The 19,771-nt window shown below is 40.5% G+C and overlaps 1 protein-coding gene across 1 annotated transcript in view; it reads left to right on the top strand.

Annotated features, from left to right (window-relative positions):
• The window catches only part of POU6F2 (POU class 6 homeobox 2), a 371,510-nt gene that overhangs the window by 254,065 nt on the left and 97,674 nt on the right, over positions 1-19,771 (top strand). The window contains exon 5 of the mRNA XM_073329486.2: positions 2,452-2,780. Coding sequence (XP_073185587.1) covers positions 2,452-2,780 — 329 coding nt within the window. The remainder of the gene's footprint in view (positions 1-2,451; positions 2,781-19,771) is intronic.

The following is a 19,771-nucleotide window of genomic DNA, read 5'->3' as shown; positions in this document are numbered from 1 at the left end:
GCAGCCGGGGAACGGCAGCTGTTTGCCAGGCACTCAGCTCTGAAGCCAGCCTCCCACCAGCAGCAGTGCAGAAGGGTAGCCGTACCGCAACCCCCCTCCCTACAATAACCTTGCATCCCTTGGCCTGCACCGCTTCCCGCAGCCCCCATTGGCCTGGAGCAGCGAACCGCGGCTAGTGGGAGCTGCAATCGGCCAAAGCTGCGGACGCGGCAGGTAAACAAACCGGTCCAGCCTGGCAGGGGTTTTCCCTGAACAAGTGGCAGACTGCCTTTGAGAACCACTGATCTAGCTCATGGTTCTGTTTTCTAAGTGGTGGGAGCATACAGTTACTGCTCCCGGCTGATGTGTCTTGCCTGGTGTATTGTAAGCCCCTTTAATTTGATGGTAGCTCTCTATTTTTATTTTGTCATTTTAGCTTCCATTAAACACTTGCTTGTTTTCCTCTCCAACAGCCCAGTAATAGGAATATTTTGGCAGCAGCATTCCTTATTCTCCACATTCTCCACTTTCAATTCTCCCATCTCATCTTGTTAATATTTGCACCATCTTCCCAGTCACATGTCCTTTGTTTTGTTCATCATCACTTGCTGTGTTCAGCAGTTACCCTAAACAGACTTAGGCATCTAAGTAAATAGTAGTAAATATTTATATCTTTATAGCACCCAGAGGCTATAGTCGGGTTTTTTCAACTCAAGCTTTTTCACATCTTACATCCAGAACAGGTGTTGAATTTGCTGTTATCTCAGAAATCATTTTCCTTGCAACTTAGGTTGGTGAGTGACTCCTTCTCTTCCAAGTCCTCACTTTCCCTTGATGTAGCTGCAGTTTAATTTCCTTTTCAGTTTGCTTTTGAGGTGAGTCATACATAGATGACGGTAGTTCATGTAAATACATGTTAGCCACTTGATTCTCTTTGTTGATTGAAGAATAACTGTATATTATTGCAGATAAATTAGGAATATAGGAATGGGGTGATTAAAGGCTCTTCCCATATGCTGCCCACTCCACCATGCATCCTATGTGGTTTATACTTCCCTGCTCTTCCTCACCTATTTCTTTTGTTTTATGCCACTTTACCCACACAGTGACTTCAGAAATCTCTCCAAAACCTCAGTGTCGTTTGTAGTGTATACATACCTAGAGAGCTGGAATAGGGCTATCAGCATGAAAAGAAAGCTGAATCAACTTTCTTTATTTGACAGATCTACAACTGAACCTGGTAAACAATGTTTCTTGCCATGAAATGTAAATTATATTTCTAAATAATAGGCTTGATTCACTCCAAGGTTACTTTGACTTCCACTGGTACAACCCAGGATGGAGCATCCTGATGGCAACAAGACCCTCTGGAAGGTGGGCTGTAGCAGTGAATGACACTTACAGCCTCCTATCCATTGGGCTCCTGCCGCCAGCCAGTACAGCTCCAAAAGTGATGGATGAGCATAGGTAAATGGACTCTTGGGACATGTGCTGATTCAGTGAATCTTCTGGGCAGCTGCTGCTGACACAGCTTCTATGAAACCCTGCTTGCAATTTAATATTGCCCTCCTCATAGGAAGTCCCCAATGCAAACACTGTGTGCCCTCCTCCGTGTCTGGATTCCCATTTGACTAAGGTGGCCCTGCTGGCACTAGGAGATACCATGTGTTCTTTATGCCAACAGGGTGAACTGAGCCCGCACTTTTGGATGCTTTTGGTTGAGGGCACCATACGAGTGAAAAAGTGATATTTTTGCCACCAGCGGATGAGAGCTGTGTAGACCAGGCTGGCTGTAATTCACAAGCGTTTTGCAGCTTTTAGACTGAATGATAAGGTGGACCCAAAGCTCAGAGGCACAAATGCATTTTACTGTCTATTTTTATTACCTATGCGCTGCACAAAAAACATCACACCTGATATTTTATCTCCTGATACCTACCATATAAATACCCTATGTCGATATTACAGCTTTGTTGTGTCATTGATCATCTTTTCAGGGAGTGCTTTATTTTATAACCTTGATTCTCTCTCTCTCTTTCTCTATGTAGTGGCATCAAATCAAGCTATGGTATGTGTAACAGCATCCCATCAGCCCAGTCCTCTAGTCCTTACTCAGGCAAAATTCCCACTGACTTCATTGATAGGTTTGTCTGAGCAAAGACGGCAAGATCAGGCCCCAGACCTACACACGGGCTCTCTCTTTGCCTTCAGTGGAGCCAGGAGTTCGCCAAAGAGCTGCACTAGCAGAACTGAATGCTGGTTTTCTGGGTGAAATATTTCTTAGACTCTTGCAGGAGCCTGCACTGTGGTGTTCACAATGGGCCAATTCCTGGCCAGGCTGGACTCTGTGGTGGTTTTGCCATATACTTCAATAGGACCAGGATTTGGTCCGGTATATAATTCACCTAGTAAGTGGCTCTGGAGTACATGAGCTGTATCATGTATAATGCGGTTCAATTTTTTAATTTGTAGCTACCTCATCCCTGAATTCCCAGCTTCAGCAACTTCAGCATCTTCAACAGCTCCAGCATCATCAACAACAGCAGCAGCAACAAGGGCAACAGCAGCAGCAGCAAACGAGCCAGCAGCAGCAACAAGCTCAGCAGACGCAACAAGCCCAACAACCGCAGCCGCCACAACAGCAGCAGCCGCCGCCGCCGCCACAACAGCAGAACCAAACGCAGCCCCAGAGCCAGACCCAACAACCGCCAGCCCAGCAGTCCTCAAACTCCCCTCAGAAACCCAACCAGTCACCAGGACATGGCCTTTCATCTCCACTCACTTCTCCAAATCCACTGCAGGTATGATGGTCCCTGATGAATAAAAATCTCTACTGTGTAGCAACGAATAGTAAATTTCTCTCTTCTGGAAGGCAGCAATCCACTCGTTGTGGGGAAAATAAAATGCACACTGCGTGTTCTGAGCGCACATGCTGCTCAATGTCCGCTAATTTGAATCAATCCTTTATGTGCGTGCTGCTTTGAACCGAAAGCCTGTACTTGGGAAACTAGAAAAACAAAACAAGTGAAATTCCTAGACTGTTTCCTTCGGAAGGGTAGATATTATCTTTTGCTCCTGAAACAAACATTGTAAGCTCCCAGGTGAAACAGGACAAATTCTTCTCTGGTGTAACTCCACAGGGTTCATGGGTATTACAGCAGAGATCAGTTTGGCCCATCAATCGCACCATCGGCTATTTTCTGAAAGCAGCAACAAAGTCAGCTGCCATTTGAAGTTATTATGATCCCAAAATGATCGTTCGTGTACATTAAGAATGCTGTTGTCATAACGTAAGTGTTCAGCAGGCTTTAGCTTCCACTATTTCCAAAAAGTTTCAAAGCAGAGGGTAGGAAAGGTGTCCTTTCTCTCATCTCCATGTTTTATCATTAGTCTTATTAAGAACAAAAGTTATATTAAACAATATTGAGGATCCAATGGCAGACCACAAATTCAGGGTTAATTCCATCCTTAACTCCTCGTCCCACTGTCATTGTCATAGTTACAGTGACTTGTGGCTCTTTCTGTTGTTCATAAGGCCTTTTGTTGACACATGGCTAGACATAACTATGTCTACTTGCACAGACTGGGCCTCATTCTTCTCTCAGCTACTCTGGTTGTATACTGGTGTAACTCCATTAAAGACAGTGGAGAACTACTCCCGATTTACACCAGGGTGAGAGGAGTATCAGGCCTGCAGTACTTAGTGATCATATTGAGTGCCATTGCACATCAGCTTTAGAAAGGTTAGAAGATGAATATACAGTACTGCAGACAGAGAGCTATATATAAAGGCATAACACAAATTAATGTTTGGGAGCTAAAGCCAAAGAAATTCAAATTAGAAATAAGGCACAAATTTTAACGGTGAGGGAGATTAACCATTGGGACAAATGACCAAAGGAAGTAATGGATTCTCCATCTCTTGGTGTCTTCAGATCAAGACTTGGATGCCCTCCTGAAAGAGATGCTTTAGCCAAACCCAAGTTATTGGATTCCACATAGTGGCAACTGGGTAAAATTTAATAGCTTGTGTCATAGAGGAGCTCAGACTAGACTCTAATGGTCTCTTCTGGCCTTAAAATCTATGAATGTCAGCTAATGTGTGCGTAAATTTCAAACAGCCAGCTACAACTTTATCTATTGGGGAGCAAGAATTCACACTAACTTCAGTAGTGCAGGAACAAGCCCTGCGTGCCTAATTATTGCGCTGTATAGAATACAGAATGTACAGTCTCCTGGTGTTTGGAAATCCCTCAAATTTGTAGAAGTAACTGACATAATAGGCTTACAACTCCATCAAAACCACTACAATCCCATTGTGCACTTTATAATTAAATAGATTCATGACTCTAAACTAGACTTGAAAAGGCATTGGTGGATATTAAAACTTTTGTTCATAATATTTCTTAAGACGAAAAAAGTATATAGCTGTATTTCAGCTAGAGGCAGGTGAAGAAGCAGTGTTAAGATCCAGATTAGGGTTGAGTATGATGGGGCCAAAGTCTTGCAAGCTGTTCCAGAAAGTTTTGTTTAAAAAAAAAAAAAAAACCCACACTCACAAGATCAGTTGCTCTTACTTGAATTTCAACATCTTGGATCCAAGTCCCACAAGAGCAGTTTTGACGACACACACAACTATGACTGTGAATACACGCAAGGAGAAGATCTCTGGAGTAAAAAGGTGCTGTTTTTGTACAGTCACTTTTCAGAATAGAACTGTACTTTAAACAACAGCTAGAAACACTGGAAAAAAGGTTTTTGTTTACTTTATTTTATAAACTTTGCCCTTACCCTTTTTATGCTTTGTCCACACTATGGTTTCAGGCCTGTTCACCTTGCATCTTTAACTCTCTAATGATTTCACTATTTTAAAATGCTTTTTACACAATTAATAAAATTGGTTTAAATGAGGCACTCAGCCCTGTCCATGCTGGCCAGTCAGATCATATGCAACCTCATTGAGACTAAACTGCATAAGAACTGAGTTTTAAAATGGTTCAGCTAATACACTAAAAGTCCATTGGAGACAGGTCCTTACTTTGTGAGCCTTTTCCACAGCAAAGCATAATGCTGCTAGAGTTCCTACTGTGTATTGTGTTAAGGGCTACTTAGGCATTACTTAGTGCACAGTCCATCATGTTAGAGAGGGCTCTGGGACTCTTTAATATGCAGATTATTGACACACACAGACAGAAATAGCTCCAAAGGAGCTGCTGTTACATTTTATTGTCTCAGTGCAGCTGCCATGCGTGCGCGCTAAGTACATTTTTTATACACTACTAAAAATGCCTGTTAGCTATTTGCTTTGGAAGTTACTGTGCATTTGGTCTTCTAACAAAAAAAAACCAATCCTTTTCTAATTCTGTTTGTTAATTTCCAATCCATCTCAAATACAGCTGAGCCAAAATCAGAACCTTTCAATCTAGGAGCCATTACATTTTGGGGGGGCTCCTATTTCAGTTCCCCAGATCCAAACCCACTTGCTGGAGCGCTGGCTGCAAGTCAGATCCAAAATTATAAGGGGCATATTTCCCAGTTCTGGTAAAGGGGAATCCAAATCTCTGTGAGAACAGTTCCTCTGGAGATTTCCACTAGATAGGACTAAGATCTAATGACAACTGGTCAAGAGATGTCATCAGCGTTGAAGCAGAACTTAACCCTTAGCCCTGATGTAGCCTCGAACCTTAAACTGAATCTAATGTGGATATGAACACTTCCTCCCTCCTAGGCCCATCTCTGATCTAAAGGTACAGACCAATATGACTGCAAAGTTTTAGCGAAACAAAGTCATTTTTCACTTGGAGGAGCACAAAGAAGCATGTTACAGCAGTAACTGCTCTTTGTATGAGGTACTTATATGGCCTCCATTACCACAGTATCTGAGCACCTCGCAATCTTTAATGTATTTATCCTCACAACACCTTGGGGGTAGGGCAGTGCTATTATCCCCATTTTACAGATGGGGAACTGAGGCACATGGAGTCATGACTTGTCTGAGGTCACACCAGAAGGCTGTAATGGAACACAGAATTGAACCTGGATCTCCTAAGTCACAGGCCAGCATCCTAACCATTCCTTCCTGCCTCTCGTTCTCTCCCTCTGTTTAGAATTCCTTTAAATTTAAGTGTAGCTGACCCATTTTTTTATTTTAATGTGTTTTTAATTAATTGTGTTTAGTGCCGCTGAAAGGTGCTAGACTCAGGAATCTAGCACTTAAGTTGATGTTACTCTGCCAGTCCTGGGTCAGGGATCTTGGTATGTTATTAGATTGTAACATGGGGATGATGATGCTTGTGCACCACCATCAGGACAGTCATAGTCTGACCTGGGGATTTTAAGCGGGTAGCCCTGAACTCTCACCCTGCCTCAAAGAGTTTGAGTTCTTGATAAGTTTAAGTATTTCTATGATCATTTCTTTAACCACTAAAATATGAACAAAATAATTCTCTTCAAAAATGTTAATAGCTGCACATTGACAATCAGACTAAAAGCTCTGATTCAGCAAGATTTTTGACCACATGCCTAACTTTATGCATGTGAGTAATTCCATTGATTTAGCCTGCCAACCTTTTCTGCAACAGAACATAATGCTTCTAAACTTCCCAAAACACATTGTTTTAAGGGCTATTTAGAGGGCAGACTATTATGTTGTTCAGTACTTTGGGACTCTTTAATATGCAGATCATTGATACCCATACAAATGCCTCCAAAGTAGCTGTTGTTACATTAGACTAATAGTAAACTCCTTTTCGTCAAGCAAAATTTAACCTTTCAGGCTCCAATCCTGCAGTCGGATCTGCAAAGATGAACCTTTACATCTGTGTGGATCTGGTTTCAGGATTGGGTCCAAAGTTGTTTTTTTTTTTTTGTACAAGTAAACTAGCAATAGCATACAGCAGATATTTGGCATCACCTTATATATCTACTTTATAATAGCTGCTTAGAATGTATGTATGTATGTTTGTTTGTATGTCTGATACTTTAACTTAAAAATCGACCTGAAACTAAATTCAAAGATATTATGGCCTCTAAGGTAATGATCTTTACGAACTAGAATGAAATGTTTTTTGTTTGAGGAATATTAAGGGAATAAAGATCAACTAAGTTAAAATTTGACAGCTTAAATTTCATTTATGAATTCTTTATTTTTTCATGTGGGTTTTATCCTCTTACATTATTCAGAATCTGTCTGAGAGATATTAGTTTAGAACAATGCAACCGCAAAAGATTGTCATGGAAAGCCAGTAATTCAGAAGGATGATTGTGTTTGTTTCAAAAACTCTGAAAGATAACAACAATTATATCTTGAAATGTACAGATGCTGTCATGTCTTCAGAAAGAAAATTAAATGAAAGTGACTTGCTTAGGTATACCTGGGTGAGGTGCTTTCTCTAGCTGATCAGAAATTAATAACGCTGATACACTGCACACTGGCTAAAATTCTCAGCATGATTCTTGTCAGATTGTTCTGTAATATTGCACTATAATTCTATTGCTATCCTTTATTCAATTCAGTGGACTGGATTACATTTACAAAAAATATATTATTTTTTAGCAAGTCTTATCGTTATTTTATAATAGCATAGGAGAAATCCTAGTTTTGGTTATTCCACTCTGTGGGCCTCTTTCTGCCCTGACTACAGAGGTGTTACTCCTGATTTATGTTCATGTGAGTGAAATAGAGCTGAATGAGGTCCATAACTAATCTCTAAAGGACAATATACTAGATGAGTATTGCTGGAGTGGAACTGCATTCAACCTCATCCCAGGAGATCCCTTATACACCCCTTTTATCCAGACTTGAAGATGGGGTAGTTGGTGAAGGAGGGTTTTTTTGGTTTTTGGTTTTACACCATCTGAGAGCAGGGGACTTCTCCCCAAGATAACTGCAGTCAGCTTCCAGTTGCTCTGTACCAAGTGAGAGCACAAAGGATCCAGAATAGGGAAGTGAATCTAGCTCATTTGGGACACGTGGCAGAAGACTTCAGTTCAATGGAATTATTGGCATCTTGGAATAAATATAATTCTGATCCTGGATGGCCTCTGCTATTGAAAGGGAAACTATACCTGTTTTTGGGAGACCACCATGCTGAAATTTCAAAGGATAAACAGCCACCTCTTAATAGGCAAATCCTGAGGACTTGCTGTTCCATGCATACTTTTAGGAGCCCTCAGGTCTTGATGATTTGCAATATAAATTCAGGTTAGAGAATAACTTAGTCCATTATCGGCTTGGCAGCCAGAACAAGACACTTTGTGTTGACAACCGATGTTTAAATCTGGCCCCAAAGACAAGGCTAGCTACTAGTTGACCACGGACCTAATGTGTGAGCATTATGGATCAGTTGAACCCATCCACACCTATATCCTCAAAATAAGATCCCCACTGTAGGTGGAGAAGGATCCCAACTAATTTCCACTGCTCTACTCATGGGCAAAGTTGAACAGACAAACAGGAAATCCCCCGTGGAGGGTCCCACCTGCAGAATTATTCTCACAGTATTCAAAACACTGTGCCAAACCACCTTTTTGCCATAGAAGCCTACACACAGTAACTGAAGCTGAAGAAGAAAGATGATAGGTACAAATAAATAAAAAAGGGGGTAGAGGGAAAGAAGTGGGGAGGAAGGGTGGATGACAACAAAAGCCCTCCAAATAAAAGCAAACTGTAGCTTCAGATTAAATTTTCATGCTAATCTTAAATAATGTATTTGGCACCTCAATATTTTTATAACAAAGAAAGAGAGTCAGAAAGACTGAAAAACTCAGCTATAAATGAGGGAGAGTATGTATACAAATGCCTGGGGCTCCGACAGGCAAAAAAACAAAAACAAAAAAACCCCACAAGTATTCAAGGGTTAGTTTCTCATTAAAAAAAAAAAGAGCTCAATTCAACATTTACTGACATTTCCAGGAATTTATTACAAATCTTTGAGATCCAGGAGGAACAACAGAGTTTATATTGCTTTGAGAGTGGCAGGGAAAATAATTAATTTACAGAGGATGTAGTTATTGCCCTGTCTTTCTGTCTGTCCATATTTACAGTTCTCAAATTGTTGTATACTCCTTTCATTCATGTACTCCAGATTAGTTAAGATCTGGATTCTAATACTCATAATCATACTGGGTGTCACTACTGGCTGACTCGTCACATAGAAATTAATTAGAGCTCTTCCAGTGTAAGATACTACTCAGTGTAAGGGTGACAGAATCTGGCCCCAAATGATTGAGAACAGCTTGACAAAACACTATTTTGTAAAGATAAATAGTGAAGGAAGTACAGAAGATGTGAACTGCTCTTCTACATGGGATTGGAGACTGGACTAACTGACCACTCGAGGTCCCTTTTAAGAGTTATGATTCTATGATTCTTCACGTTTAGTACTGATTAGAAGTGAGATAGTGCATCTTTACAATACGAGAGGCGATAGAAGTATCAGCTGAGAGTTTTAATATGAATGAATTTGTCAAGTGATGCAGCAATCATAAGTGGGTTTCCAAAAACATTGGCGAAGTTTTTGCTTTTTACATTCAAATAATAGCAGATGGCCTCATCCATAATAAATGTAATTAATTGGCAGTGTCTCTTTGAAAATTATTTTTCCCCGCATTCAACAAGTGTCATCCACAGCCATTTACAAACACAAACTTTGAAAGTTTGCTGCAAATATACTCGATAGCTTCCTACCTCATTCCAAACAGATAGTGAACATATTATTGTTTCATAGGGTTGCTTTTTCTACTGAAAAATATACACAGCTGAAGCCCTGTTCCTGAGAATTCTGATAAAATTGAAACTATTTTTTGTGTGTTTGGATCAGATCCTCATCTGGTATAAATGGAGCTACGCTATTGTCACCCGCTGAAATCCAGCTCCTTGTCTCAAAATCTCTACTGAACAATTTTGTTGTCATTGATTGCACATATTCATGCACAGCCCATTCCAAACCCATTAACATTGCAATTCTAGGGCCTTGTTCCCACTCTTAACTCTCTTATCCTCTTGCTTTCACCACTACCAGAGTTCTTCCTCAGATGTGCAGTCCTTTAGGGGTCGAGTAACTTACAGTATGCTGGAGAAATTCATGCATCATTTCCAAAAAGTAGCACTAGCTTTCTGGGTCTCCTCTCTAAAATTGCTACCAAAGCCAGCTATCACCAGAGCCAAAGGCATTCCTGCTTCACCTCTGAGTCAGTCAAAGCAGGTTATTTTAAAGCTAGGTAAAATAAGTGTCAGGATGTCTTTATCAGATAAAATTTACTGTGTTTTGGTCATGGTTGCTTGCTATACAGTAAGTGATGAGTTCACATCTTTCATATTATTCTCTGCTGTCCTTGTTTCCCTGGAGGATGAGAATGAGGAGGAGTATAATACAATACTTAGAGCTTATATACTGCCTATAGAGACGTCAGGTAATGTTCACAACACCTGTCTGCAACGGAGTAATTATTATGCCCATTCTACAACTGGATAAACTGAGGCACAGGGAGCTTTCCTGGGGTGTGAGTTAGCGGATACACAGCAGTCAAGAGCTCAGGCAGGAACAGAACCTGGGAGGCCTGATTTCCAGTCTCCTGTTCTAGCTACTCCTCACTTTCGCTGCCAGCGTGTTATATTTTTGTGTGGTGTCAAGCTCACAGTCCTGGAAATCTTACAAGTTCTTGTACTGCCTATGATGTGGTGTTCACCCCACACCAGCCCTGAAGAGGTTAAGGTGGCTCAAAGGGGCTAATCAACATAGGCTGCACCTGAGGGGAGAGTGAGGCTATGGCTACACTAGAGTGGCACAGTTACATCGGTGTAGCTGCACTGCTCCTGTCAACTTAATTAATGCACCCCCAACGAGCGGCAGCAGCTGTGTCAGTGGGAGAAGCTCTCCTGCTGACATAGCAGTGGCCACACCAGTGCCTAGGTAGGTGGAACTTTTTATTCGTACCCTTGAGTGACACAACTTATACCGACCTGAGTGGTAGTGTAGACAGCCTCAGACTTGGCTGAGAAGCACTAATTGAAGAAGGAGCCCAGCTGGACAGGGGCAGACTGAGCTTGTATAAAGCCAGGAAGCTGAGAGTAGAAAGGGGCTGCAGGGAGAGAGTCTTCAGTTGCTCTCTGGGCACAAAGAGGTGGGTAGGAGGAGACCCGGGAGAAGCAAAAGCCCTGGGATCCCATCCCTGACAGAAGGGGTTTACCCAGAGGAGTTATGGGGAAGAAAGCCTGTGGAAGACAGAGTAGGAGGAAGCCCAAGGGCTGATACTCAGAGTAGCAGGTGGGCCTGGGTTGCCCTACCAGCCACTGGAAAAGTGGTGCAGGACCAGTGAAAGCGGCACCCGGACAGTTGATCTGGAGAGACTTTCATATCCCTGATGGGGAAGACTATATAGTGACCTGGCCTGAGCGCTGCGTCACAAAGAGAGAGCACTGTGACTCTGAGGAGGCGCCTCCAGCGGTGAATGAATTGCATTACACCACCCCTCTCGGGAAAGTTGCCAGACTGAGAGTTTTGGAGAGGAAGTCCTGCATTCACAAGAATTCACAGTCTGCACTGGAGCATTCCCCTCAGCCTCTGTACCCATTCTGTCCTGGCTCTCTAGTGGCGCTGTCAATGAGGAAGCCAGTTATTAGTGCCAAGTTTAGTGATGAAGCTGTATGGGTTTGATCCTACTGCCAATAAAAACACAGACAAAATGCTCCTGGTGCAAAATTCAGTGGTGCAAGATTGAACCCTATATTTGTAACCTACCAATTTGGTTCTCTTAACCATTGTTCATGTATTTGAGAGTCTCAATGGGGGTTCTGACTGTTTCAGCCCTATGTGGAAACAGCATTTTGTCTTAACCGATGGATAGCTAGGGATCAGCAACACACCACAGTTCAGATTTCTGCAACAAAAAGTACATTAGTGCCAAAAGAAATACAGTTAAGGGTCCTCTTCTCTTCACAGCTGGCTTCCTCCTCCCAGAAGCTTACTACTATTTTGGTAGTTGAAGCACTCGATCATCACATTGTAAGGCTGCTGAATGCTGTATTTAAACAGAACAAAGAGAAGTTTAAGAGTTCTGAAAAGAGCCCATAAGAGAGCGTCTTCATTCCCTGAGGAGAGCTCCTTTCAGCTGGAGCACTGGCAACCTGGTCCATCCAAGTATACTCTGCAGGTGTTGTAATTTCAGAAGCGCAGAGAGCATCAGTCTCCGACTCACATTTAAAGTGAAAGAAATTAATCTTCAAGCCAAACAACTGGCATTATTAACACCCCAGAGGCTGAGTCTAATACAGGAAACCATTTGCCAGAGAATTCTTGAAAGCAGGGGAAAGTAGAGCTGGCTTGCCCAGCAATTTCTGGGTTCTGAAAGGAGAGTACTTAATAAACTCCCTAGAGCAACTAGAGTATTTAGTAAACTGTAAAAAAATAAAAGCAAAAATATTCCCCCGGGCAAATTTTGGAAGCGATCCATATCCCATGAAGTCTTAAATTTCCAGAGCCTCTGTAAGTGGTAGGATGGCTATTCCTGTTGATGGCACAGCAAGCCTCAGGGATCCCAGTGACAGAAAAATCAACATAGCCCTGAGACGTTCTTTTGTAGCCAATGGAACTATCTGTCTGTCATCAGTGTATTAGTCTTATATCTCTTGCTTTTCATCACTGGCTCCAAAAAGTTAATAAGAACCTGGAAGTATCCCAGAATCAGTGGCCTATCCTCCTCCCCCACATTTTTCACACAGCCACAGGACTCTTTAGGCGTACAGCTTTTATAATATTGTCCTTACAAAAGAATCCAAGAACAGAAAAGCAAGGGCCCAATGAACAATGTACCTGCTGACTACATCCAAGACACCTCTTTCCAGGGTGACACTTAAAGGAGAAGTGTTTTTATATGTAAAATATACTAGGGAATGGCATCAATTTACAAAAGAGGCCATGGAATAAAGTCGCTTGAAATCTCCAAGCCACTCTTGATGCCCATTTATTGGAGACAAACTAGAGATATTATAATTATAGGGTAAAAAACAAAAGGATAAGAGATTAGGACTGGGGTTTTCAAAGCTCCTAAATGATTTAGCAGCCCAAGTGCCATTGAAAAATGTCCTAGTAAGTCACTTAGATGGTTTTGAAAGTCCCATTTTAGATGATGAACAATGGGTTGCCTCCAGTTCTGGCAATTCTATGGTTCCATGAACTAAAAAAGTTACACAAAAAGGTAGGATCATTTTCATTATTGTTTATGTAATGCCCTACAAATTTGAGGATATCATAAGCATTCTGATTGCGGACATCACATAGGGCCTTTCCAGAAGAACAAAGAACCTCCTCCTATGAGTGCTAAATGCCCTCAATTCCCATTCAGCAATTAACACTTCATAGGATTGGGCCAAAAGGCACTTTCTCCTGTTTAGGGAGTTAACTGCAAGTGGCTTGTTTTTAAAATATATTGGAAGCCCTCAGTCTTTCTAGCCCTATGAGAAACATTTCCTTCTGCTTGGAGACACATGGCAGGGTTCTGGAACAATGTATATAGTGGGGGTGCTGAGATCCATTGACCCAAACTGTAAACCCAGTATATGATGGAAACCACTTCAAGCCAGGGGGTGCAGCAGCATCCCTAGTTCCAGCACCTATAACACGTGGACCAAGTGAAAACAGGCAAATGGTATGAAATTCTTGCAGATGTCATAGAATTAAAGGTTCATCTTCACCTCACAAGGTTTGCTTGGCTTTCAGGTGCTGACATAAAGAAAAGGGCAAACTGCTCTGCTCTGGGCTTTTAAAAGTTTTAAACTAAGTCTTTTCAGCAGCACTGCAGAGATCTCTCCAAGTGTCCACCTGTGGATTCTCTTGGCAGCTGCAGCAGATTCAAAGGATGAATGTTAAAAAAAATAATAATTTTTTTAAGCCAGAATGTTTTGAGAGAGTGACTAAGCACAGTCCTGAAGATTATGAAATTTGCTTAAGTGTTATTGGGTTGATTGCTGAGTTAGAGTCTGCCGTCTTTACTGGAAATTGATTGACTGGTGCTGCAGGTCTTCACACTTGACGCTCGGATTTGACTCGAAAATTCTGCCAAGTCTTTTACTCTGAAATTTATCTTAATTAGATCTGAAAGACCTGCCACAGCAGAATAGTCACACCGATTAAAATGAAAAACAGGAGAAATTACTGATCAAATTAATCATAATGTCGGGTTACAGCTGTAGGTCTGATGTAATTTGCCACTTCAGTGAGTTACATCGGTCCAGGCACAGGGAAAAGAGCTGGCTTTACGCTGATCCATAACATCCGCCAGCTTGGGGCAGCCCATCAGGACGCTTATTCCCTTCATTCCCTTGGCTTATTCTGACCTCAGTGCTGCAACTAGAAACAAATAAGGCAAAAAAGAAATTTCCTTTTATCTGAGTGGTTGCACTGGAAAGGTGAGCTGTATGAATCTCTCTTGTTACATTTTCTCCCCTCCCCCACCTCTTTACTTTCATTTGAAGTAACCAACAACTGATTACATGTAGAATGAAAAATCAAAAGATCAGAGGGCATGACCTATGGTTCCAGCCAGGAAAAGTCCTTTTAAAAGCTCCAACTGGAAGCATAGCTGTTAAACTAGGGACAAGTTAAATAAATGGATAGAAAGCAGCTTGTGAGAGAAGGGGAGGCCTGGCAGATAATCGATCAATAATCAGACTTGACATCTTGCAGATCTAGATGATCCTAAGATTTATTTTTAAATCATGTACTTGCCATGTATTGCAGTATGTTATACAATAGGTAAAAAAATAATTAGGGACCAACTCCTGGTTCCATTGAAGTCAAATGGAGCTATACCATTGGACCAAGATCTGGCTCTATCTGAACCTCTTTAATCTGGAAATCAGAGTGAGCATCTCCCAGGAGAATGCCTGTTCCCATGAGATTTCTAGCATCCTTGGTGTCAGCATGGCTTGAACGATTTTTAGAACAATCTGTAGTGCTGTACTTAAATATTTTTGCTTCTGATCCCAGCCAAAAGCAGGAAGTGAAGAAGTATGCACCAATTAAAAAAAAAAAAAAAGAGGGAAAGAAAGAACGAAAAGAAAAGCTGAATGTCAAAAAAAAGTCAGGCCTGGGCTGAGCAGTGAGTAAAGGGAGTATTTACTTTGCAAGTGAATGTAGAGCTCATGAAAAGTGAAGTACTGCCAATAAGCTTCAGTCTTGATATACAGTAACTCTGCAGATTGTGTGGTGGTATTATATTATGACTAAGTTGACTGTACACCTCACTTTTACATAGGATGTCCAAATGTGCCAAGACTTATTCAGAACACCTAAAACATCTTGGTGTTTTTGGTTGTTTTTTGTTTTTGTTTTGTTTTTTTGTAATCAGTTAAAACAACTGGGGGGGGGGTACTTTTGTTCAAGATTTATTGCTATTCTGAGTAGAATTTGGTGTTTTTGCCGAGAACAAACAGTGCAGTGGAACAAGTGTTCAGTGAGATGAATAGTGTTTGGAATGAAGAGAAAAGTACAGATGCTATCAAAGCTGTTATTTTCCTCAAAGTGACTGGTAGTGACACTTGTTCAGTGTTTCATGATAAACTCATGTAGAACACTAACTTGCTAGAAAAAGTCCCACTCTGGGAAATATGTAGTTGCATCAGAAGGTGGTAGTTGCGACACCACTTTTGTCTTTTGTATGGCTATTTCATGACCCTAAAAATGTTGCCACAAAATATGCCCATTTTTACTTTTGCAAACGTGATCACTAAAGAGAATTTTCTCTTACAATGATTTTTTTGATGGAAAATGCGGTTTACATATAATCAAAACTTTCCAAAGGAAATGTTATGATTTTACACCAGGAAAATTGAAACAAAACATTTCATTTTGGGTCAGCCTGAAGCAAAATATTTCAGTTTGTTAAACAGACCCAAAATATTTTGTTTTGAGTCAATTCAACATTAAACCACATCTGCTTAGAGTGATACAGTGCCTTAGGAGAGTTGTGATTCAAGTAATTCATGCCCCCATTCTTTCCTGTGAGACAGGTGCTGTATCTGGACTACATGATCTCCCATGCTTAGAGTGATACAGTGCCTTAGGAGAGTTGTGATTCAAGTAATTCATACCCCCATTCTTTCCTGTGAGACAGGTGCTGTATCTGGACTACATGTATCTCCCATGATGCACTGTGATTTCCACTCTGGCTGAGCTGCATGATGTATCATGGGACATGTAGTCTGGCCAGGGAGCTCTGCCCAAAGGAAAGAATGATTTCATGAGGCACCCGAATTACAGTTCACATGAGGCACCTCACCAGGACAGGCAGATTCCATTTAGTGTCGAACTGACTCAAAGCAAAATGTTTCAATTCAGTTCAACACTGAAATGAAATGTGAATGTAGAAATGTTTGCTTTGATAGAAAATATTGAAACAAATCATTTTGACACTTTCTAATTGACATTTTTCAGAACTTTTTGTGTTGTGAAACCTTTTGATAATACAACTTTTCATCCCAACTTGGGATGAAAATAGTTGTTGAAATATCTGAATTTCCTCTGGGACAGAAATTCTGTATTTCACTCAGCTCTAAATGGTCATTGTAGATATGGCCAAATGGCCACAAGGGACTCAGACTGAAAAAAACAATTTTATGTTTGTGACAGAAATTAGGATTTGAAGCCAAGTTTCCAGAAATGAAAGACTAAGTGCATTAAACGTCTTTCACAATGTTTTTGACTGCTGAAACCATTGATCTAGTAAGGGGGGAGGGAAGGTTAAGATTATTTTATTTTATTTTATTTTATTTTAAAAAGATTTGTGCTTAGCCCACTGTTGCAAAATCATTGCACACTCATAACCAAGAAGCAGTCAGGCTCAGGCGATCCAAAGATTTTAAAAAATGCAAGCGATCCAAAACACCCAAATCACGCTCAAATCTGTGGCTCAATAACGTAAAGAACTTACTAGCAAAGTAAGGGATTCTGTGTATTTCCTTCTCCCTCATGCCTGTCAGTTTACTACCCTTTGTAGCTAATTTTCCTTTTTATTTGTGGTCTCATCCTGTTGCTATTTAAGTCAGTTGGAGTTTTCCTGTTGCTTTTAGATGAAGCAAGATCAGGCTCTCTCTGACATTATGAAATAAAAAATCTAACCTTATAGAATTAGAGCATCATCCTTTTTTAACTCTATCCCACCCACAAAACATGTTCTCAATACAACCAATATGTGTATTTACAATATTTACAGTACACGTAAAACAAATACAAAACCCACAAAACTAAAGAAAACAAATCCATTCTAAAATCATTGCTGTTTCTCCCCAAAGAAGTTTGGGGTGATGAGTATGTTTAAGAGAAATCATTGGTATTTTAAGTTTACATTCATGGATAGCAATAACATTCATGTGTCCTGTGGGTCCAGTCCTACAGTTTTTGTGACTAAGGGCTGCAGGAGTGGGACCTCTGTTTCCTCTGCATAGAATATGAATGGGGTTTCACTCTATTCTCATTATTGATACTGAAAAAAAGTTTTCTTGCAGAGTTAATATTCTAAAACTAATATACAGGGAGGGTAATGTGGTCTAGAAAATACAGCATTGGAGCAGCCATCAGGATACCTTTGTTGTACCCCCAACTCTGCTACTGATCTGTTATGTAACCTTGTGCAAGTCACTTCACCTTTCTCTGCCTCTGTGCCCTGATTTTCTCTTATTCTCCATTTGTCTGATCTATTTAGAATCTAGAAACTCTTCTAGAACTACAGTCTTTTACATTGTGGTGGTTCAATGCAATGAGGCCTTGATCTCAGTTGGGTCCTCTAGGTACTACTGTCATACAAATCATACTCCTACTATAAAAAGCAAGAAAATTCAAGTTGAATAGTCTTGTAGGCCCAATCCTCCTCCCTCTGATGTTTTGCCACTGCTTTCCAAAGAAAGAGAATCAGGCCCCTGTTTTGTTTTCACGTATGAATATGTTGGAGTTTCTTTCAGTAGCTGATCAGTGTGCTGTCAGATGCTCTAATGAAAGTTTTCCTAAAGTTAATTTTCCTACTCGTAATACAATAACCAAATTTGCTTTAACACTTGAAAAAATCCATCCATACTAAAGAGAATCAGTTGCTTAATCCTAAAATTAAAGGTTACTGCATGCAAGAGAAAATAATTACATGCTCAAAGTATGGAAAAAAGAAAACTTTTTTAATATGTAGGTATTTGTATAATTAAAGACTAATCAAGCATGAAAGCTGCTGACTAAACCAGAAAATGAGATTGTTGGCAAGCAATATTGTAATGTAAATGCCATTTTTGTTTAAGTACTAAAAAGCTGGAGGAATGATAACCTGAACAGATTAAAAGCAAACAGCATTGATAATAAATATTTATCAGATTTAAAATGCAACACACAGAGATTTTTATATTTTACATGCAAGATTTATTTACGTTGAAATATTCAGTCACTTTTCAAAGGGTTGTTAACACCTTCACTTTAAAAATTGTTGAAAATGCAATTATTCACTAGGAACAGCAGCAGCTTTTTAGTGTGCAATCCTGCAGACCCTTCCCAATGTGAGTGATCCTTAGGCAATGGAACGGCTCATGCAAGTAAGGGTTTGTAGGATCAGCCCTTTGGGCTGTAAAGTCAGAAGTACAATTGTCTTTAGGTTACAGTTTTTTCAAAATCTTACCTTTTTTTTTTGTTAAAGGCTCAAATTGTGCTCAGACTGAAACTCATGTCATGGGACAAGCTCTTCCTAACGGATTTACTGACAGCATACCTACACTCAGCCGTTGCGCCAATGTAACCAAACACATTTGCTTTAGAGAACTGTTTTAGTTAAATCTGTGCAACCTCTTTGTGTGGGCGCTTTTAAACCAACCCAAGGGGGTTGCTCTCATTTAACTAAAACAATTTAGAAACCAGTTTAGTCACATCGGTGCCGCCTAAATCTCATCCTGAAGTGGACATATATATACTTTACCATGGTGCAAGACAATGCAGTGAGAAGGCAAGAAAATGAGCCCCAGTTCTGCCCCTGTCTCCACCCTTTCTCCCTTCACTGGATTGCTTTCAGAGTTAGGCATCACTCAGCATGATGGTGGGTGACAGAATGATCGTGGGTAACAGAATCAGGCCCTGAGCAGAGCCTGAACTTGCTACAGTTGAAGCCAATTCAAAACATCCTTTGACCTCAGTGAGAGCAGAATCAATCTCCATAGAGACAGAATCTGATAGACAACTTAAGCTAATGATAGCCTTTGCATCAGACCAACTCCTTTCTGTTTCAGTGTGATGAACTTTTATATGTAAGCTGCTGTTCTCTCTGTGCTCATTTGCCATTTAAAATGAGACTTCTCTCACCTGATTATGACTGAGAGCCACAATTGCATGGCCACTGACAAAGATGTTCAGGAAATTAACCAGAGGGAGTTTTTGTAAAGTCACATATAATATTACGAAATTTTGCTGTATCCTTATACAAATTCTACATGATATCCTTTAGGGTAGAGGCATATGGGCAAATTAACCCACCCCACCCCCCAAAAAAAAACAAAAAAAAAACAGACGCCTAAAGCTAGTCTCTTAAATAAGTGTCAGTTTTCAAAAGGTCTAAGCACTGAGCAGCTTCCACTGACTTCAGAGAGAGCTGCTGGGTGCTCAACACTTCTAAAAAATCAGACAACTTATTAAAGAATCTATTTATGGACTTAGGAGCCAGAACTTTCGGCTAGTGTTTTTTTATTTTTTTTTAAATCTTGGCCTTGGCTTTCAATGTCAGAGGGAACAAAGACAAATTTGTTTGTAAATTCCAAAATTAGAAGTCATTC

The sequence above is a fragment of the Lepidochelys kempii genome, chromosome 2 (genome assembly GCF_965140285.1).
Source record: "Lepidochelys kempii isolate rLepKem1 chromosome 2, rLepKem1.hap1, whole genome shotgun sequence".
Lineage (NCBI taxonomy): Eukaryota > Metazoa > Chordata > Testudines > Cheloniidae > Lepidochelys > Lepidochelys kempii.
This window is presented reverse-complemented; position numbering and strand designations above follow the sequence as displayed.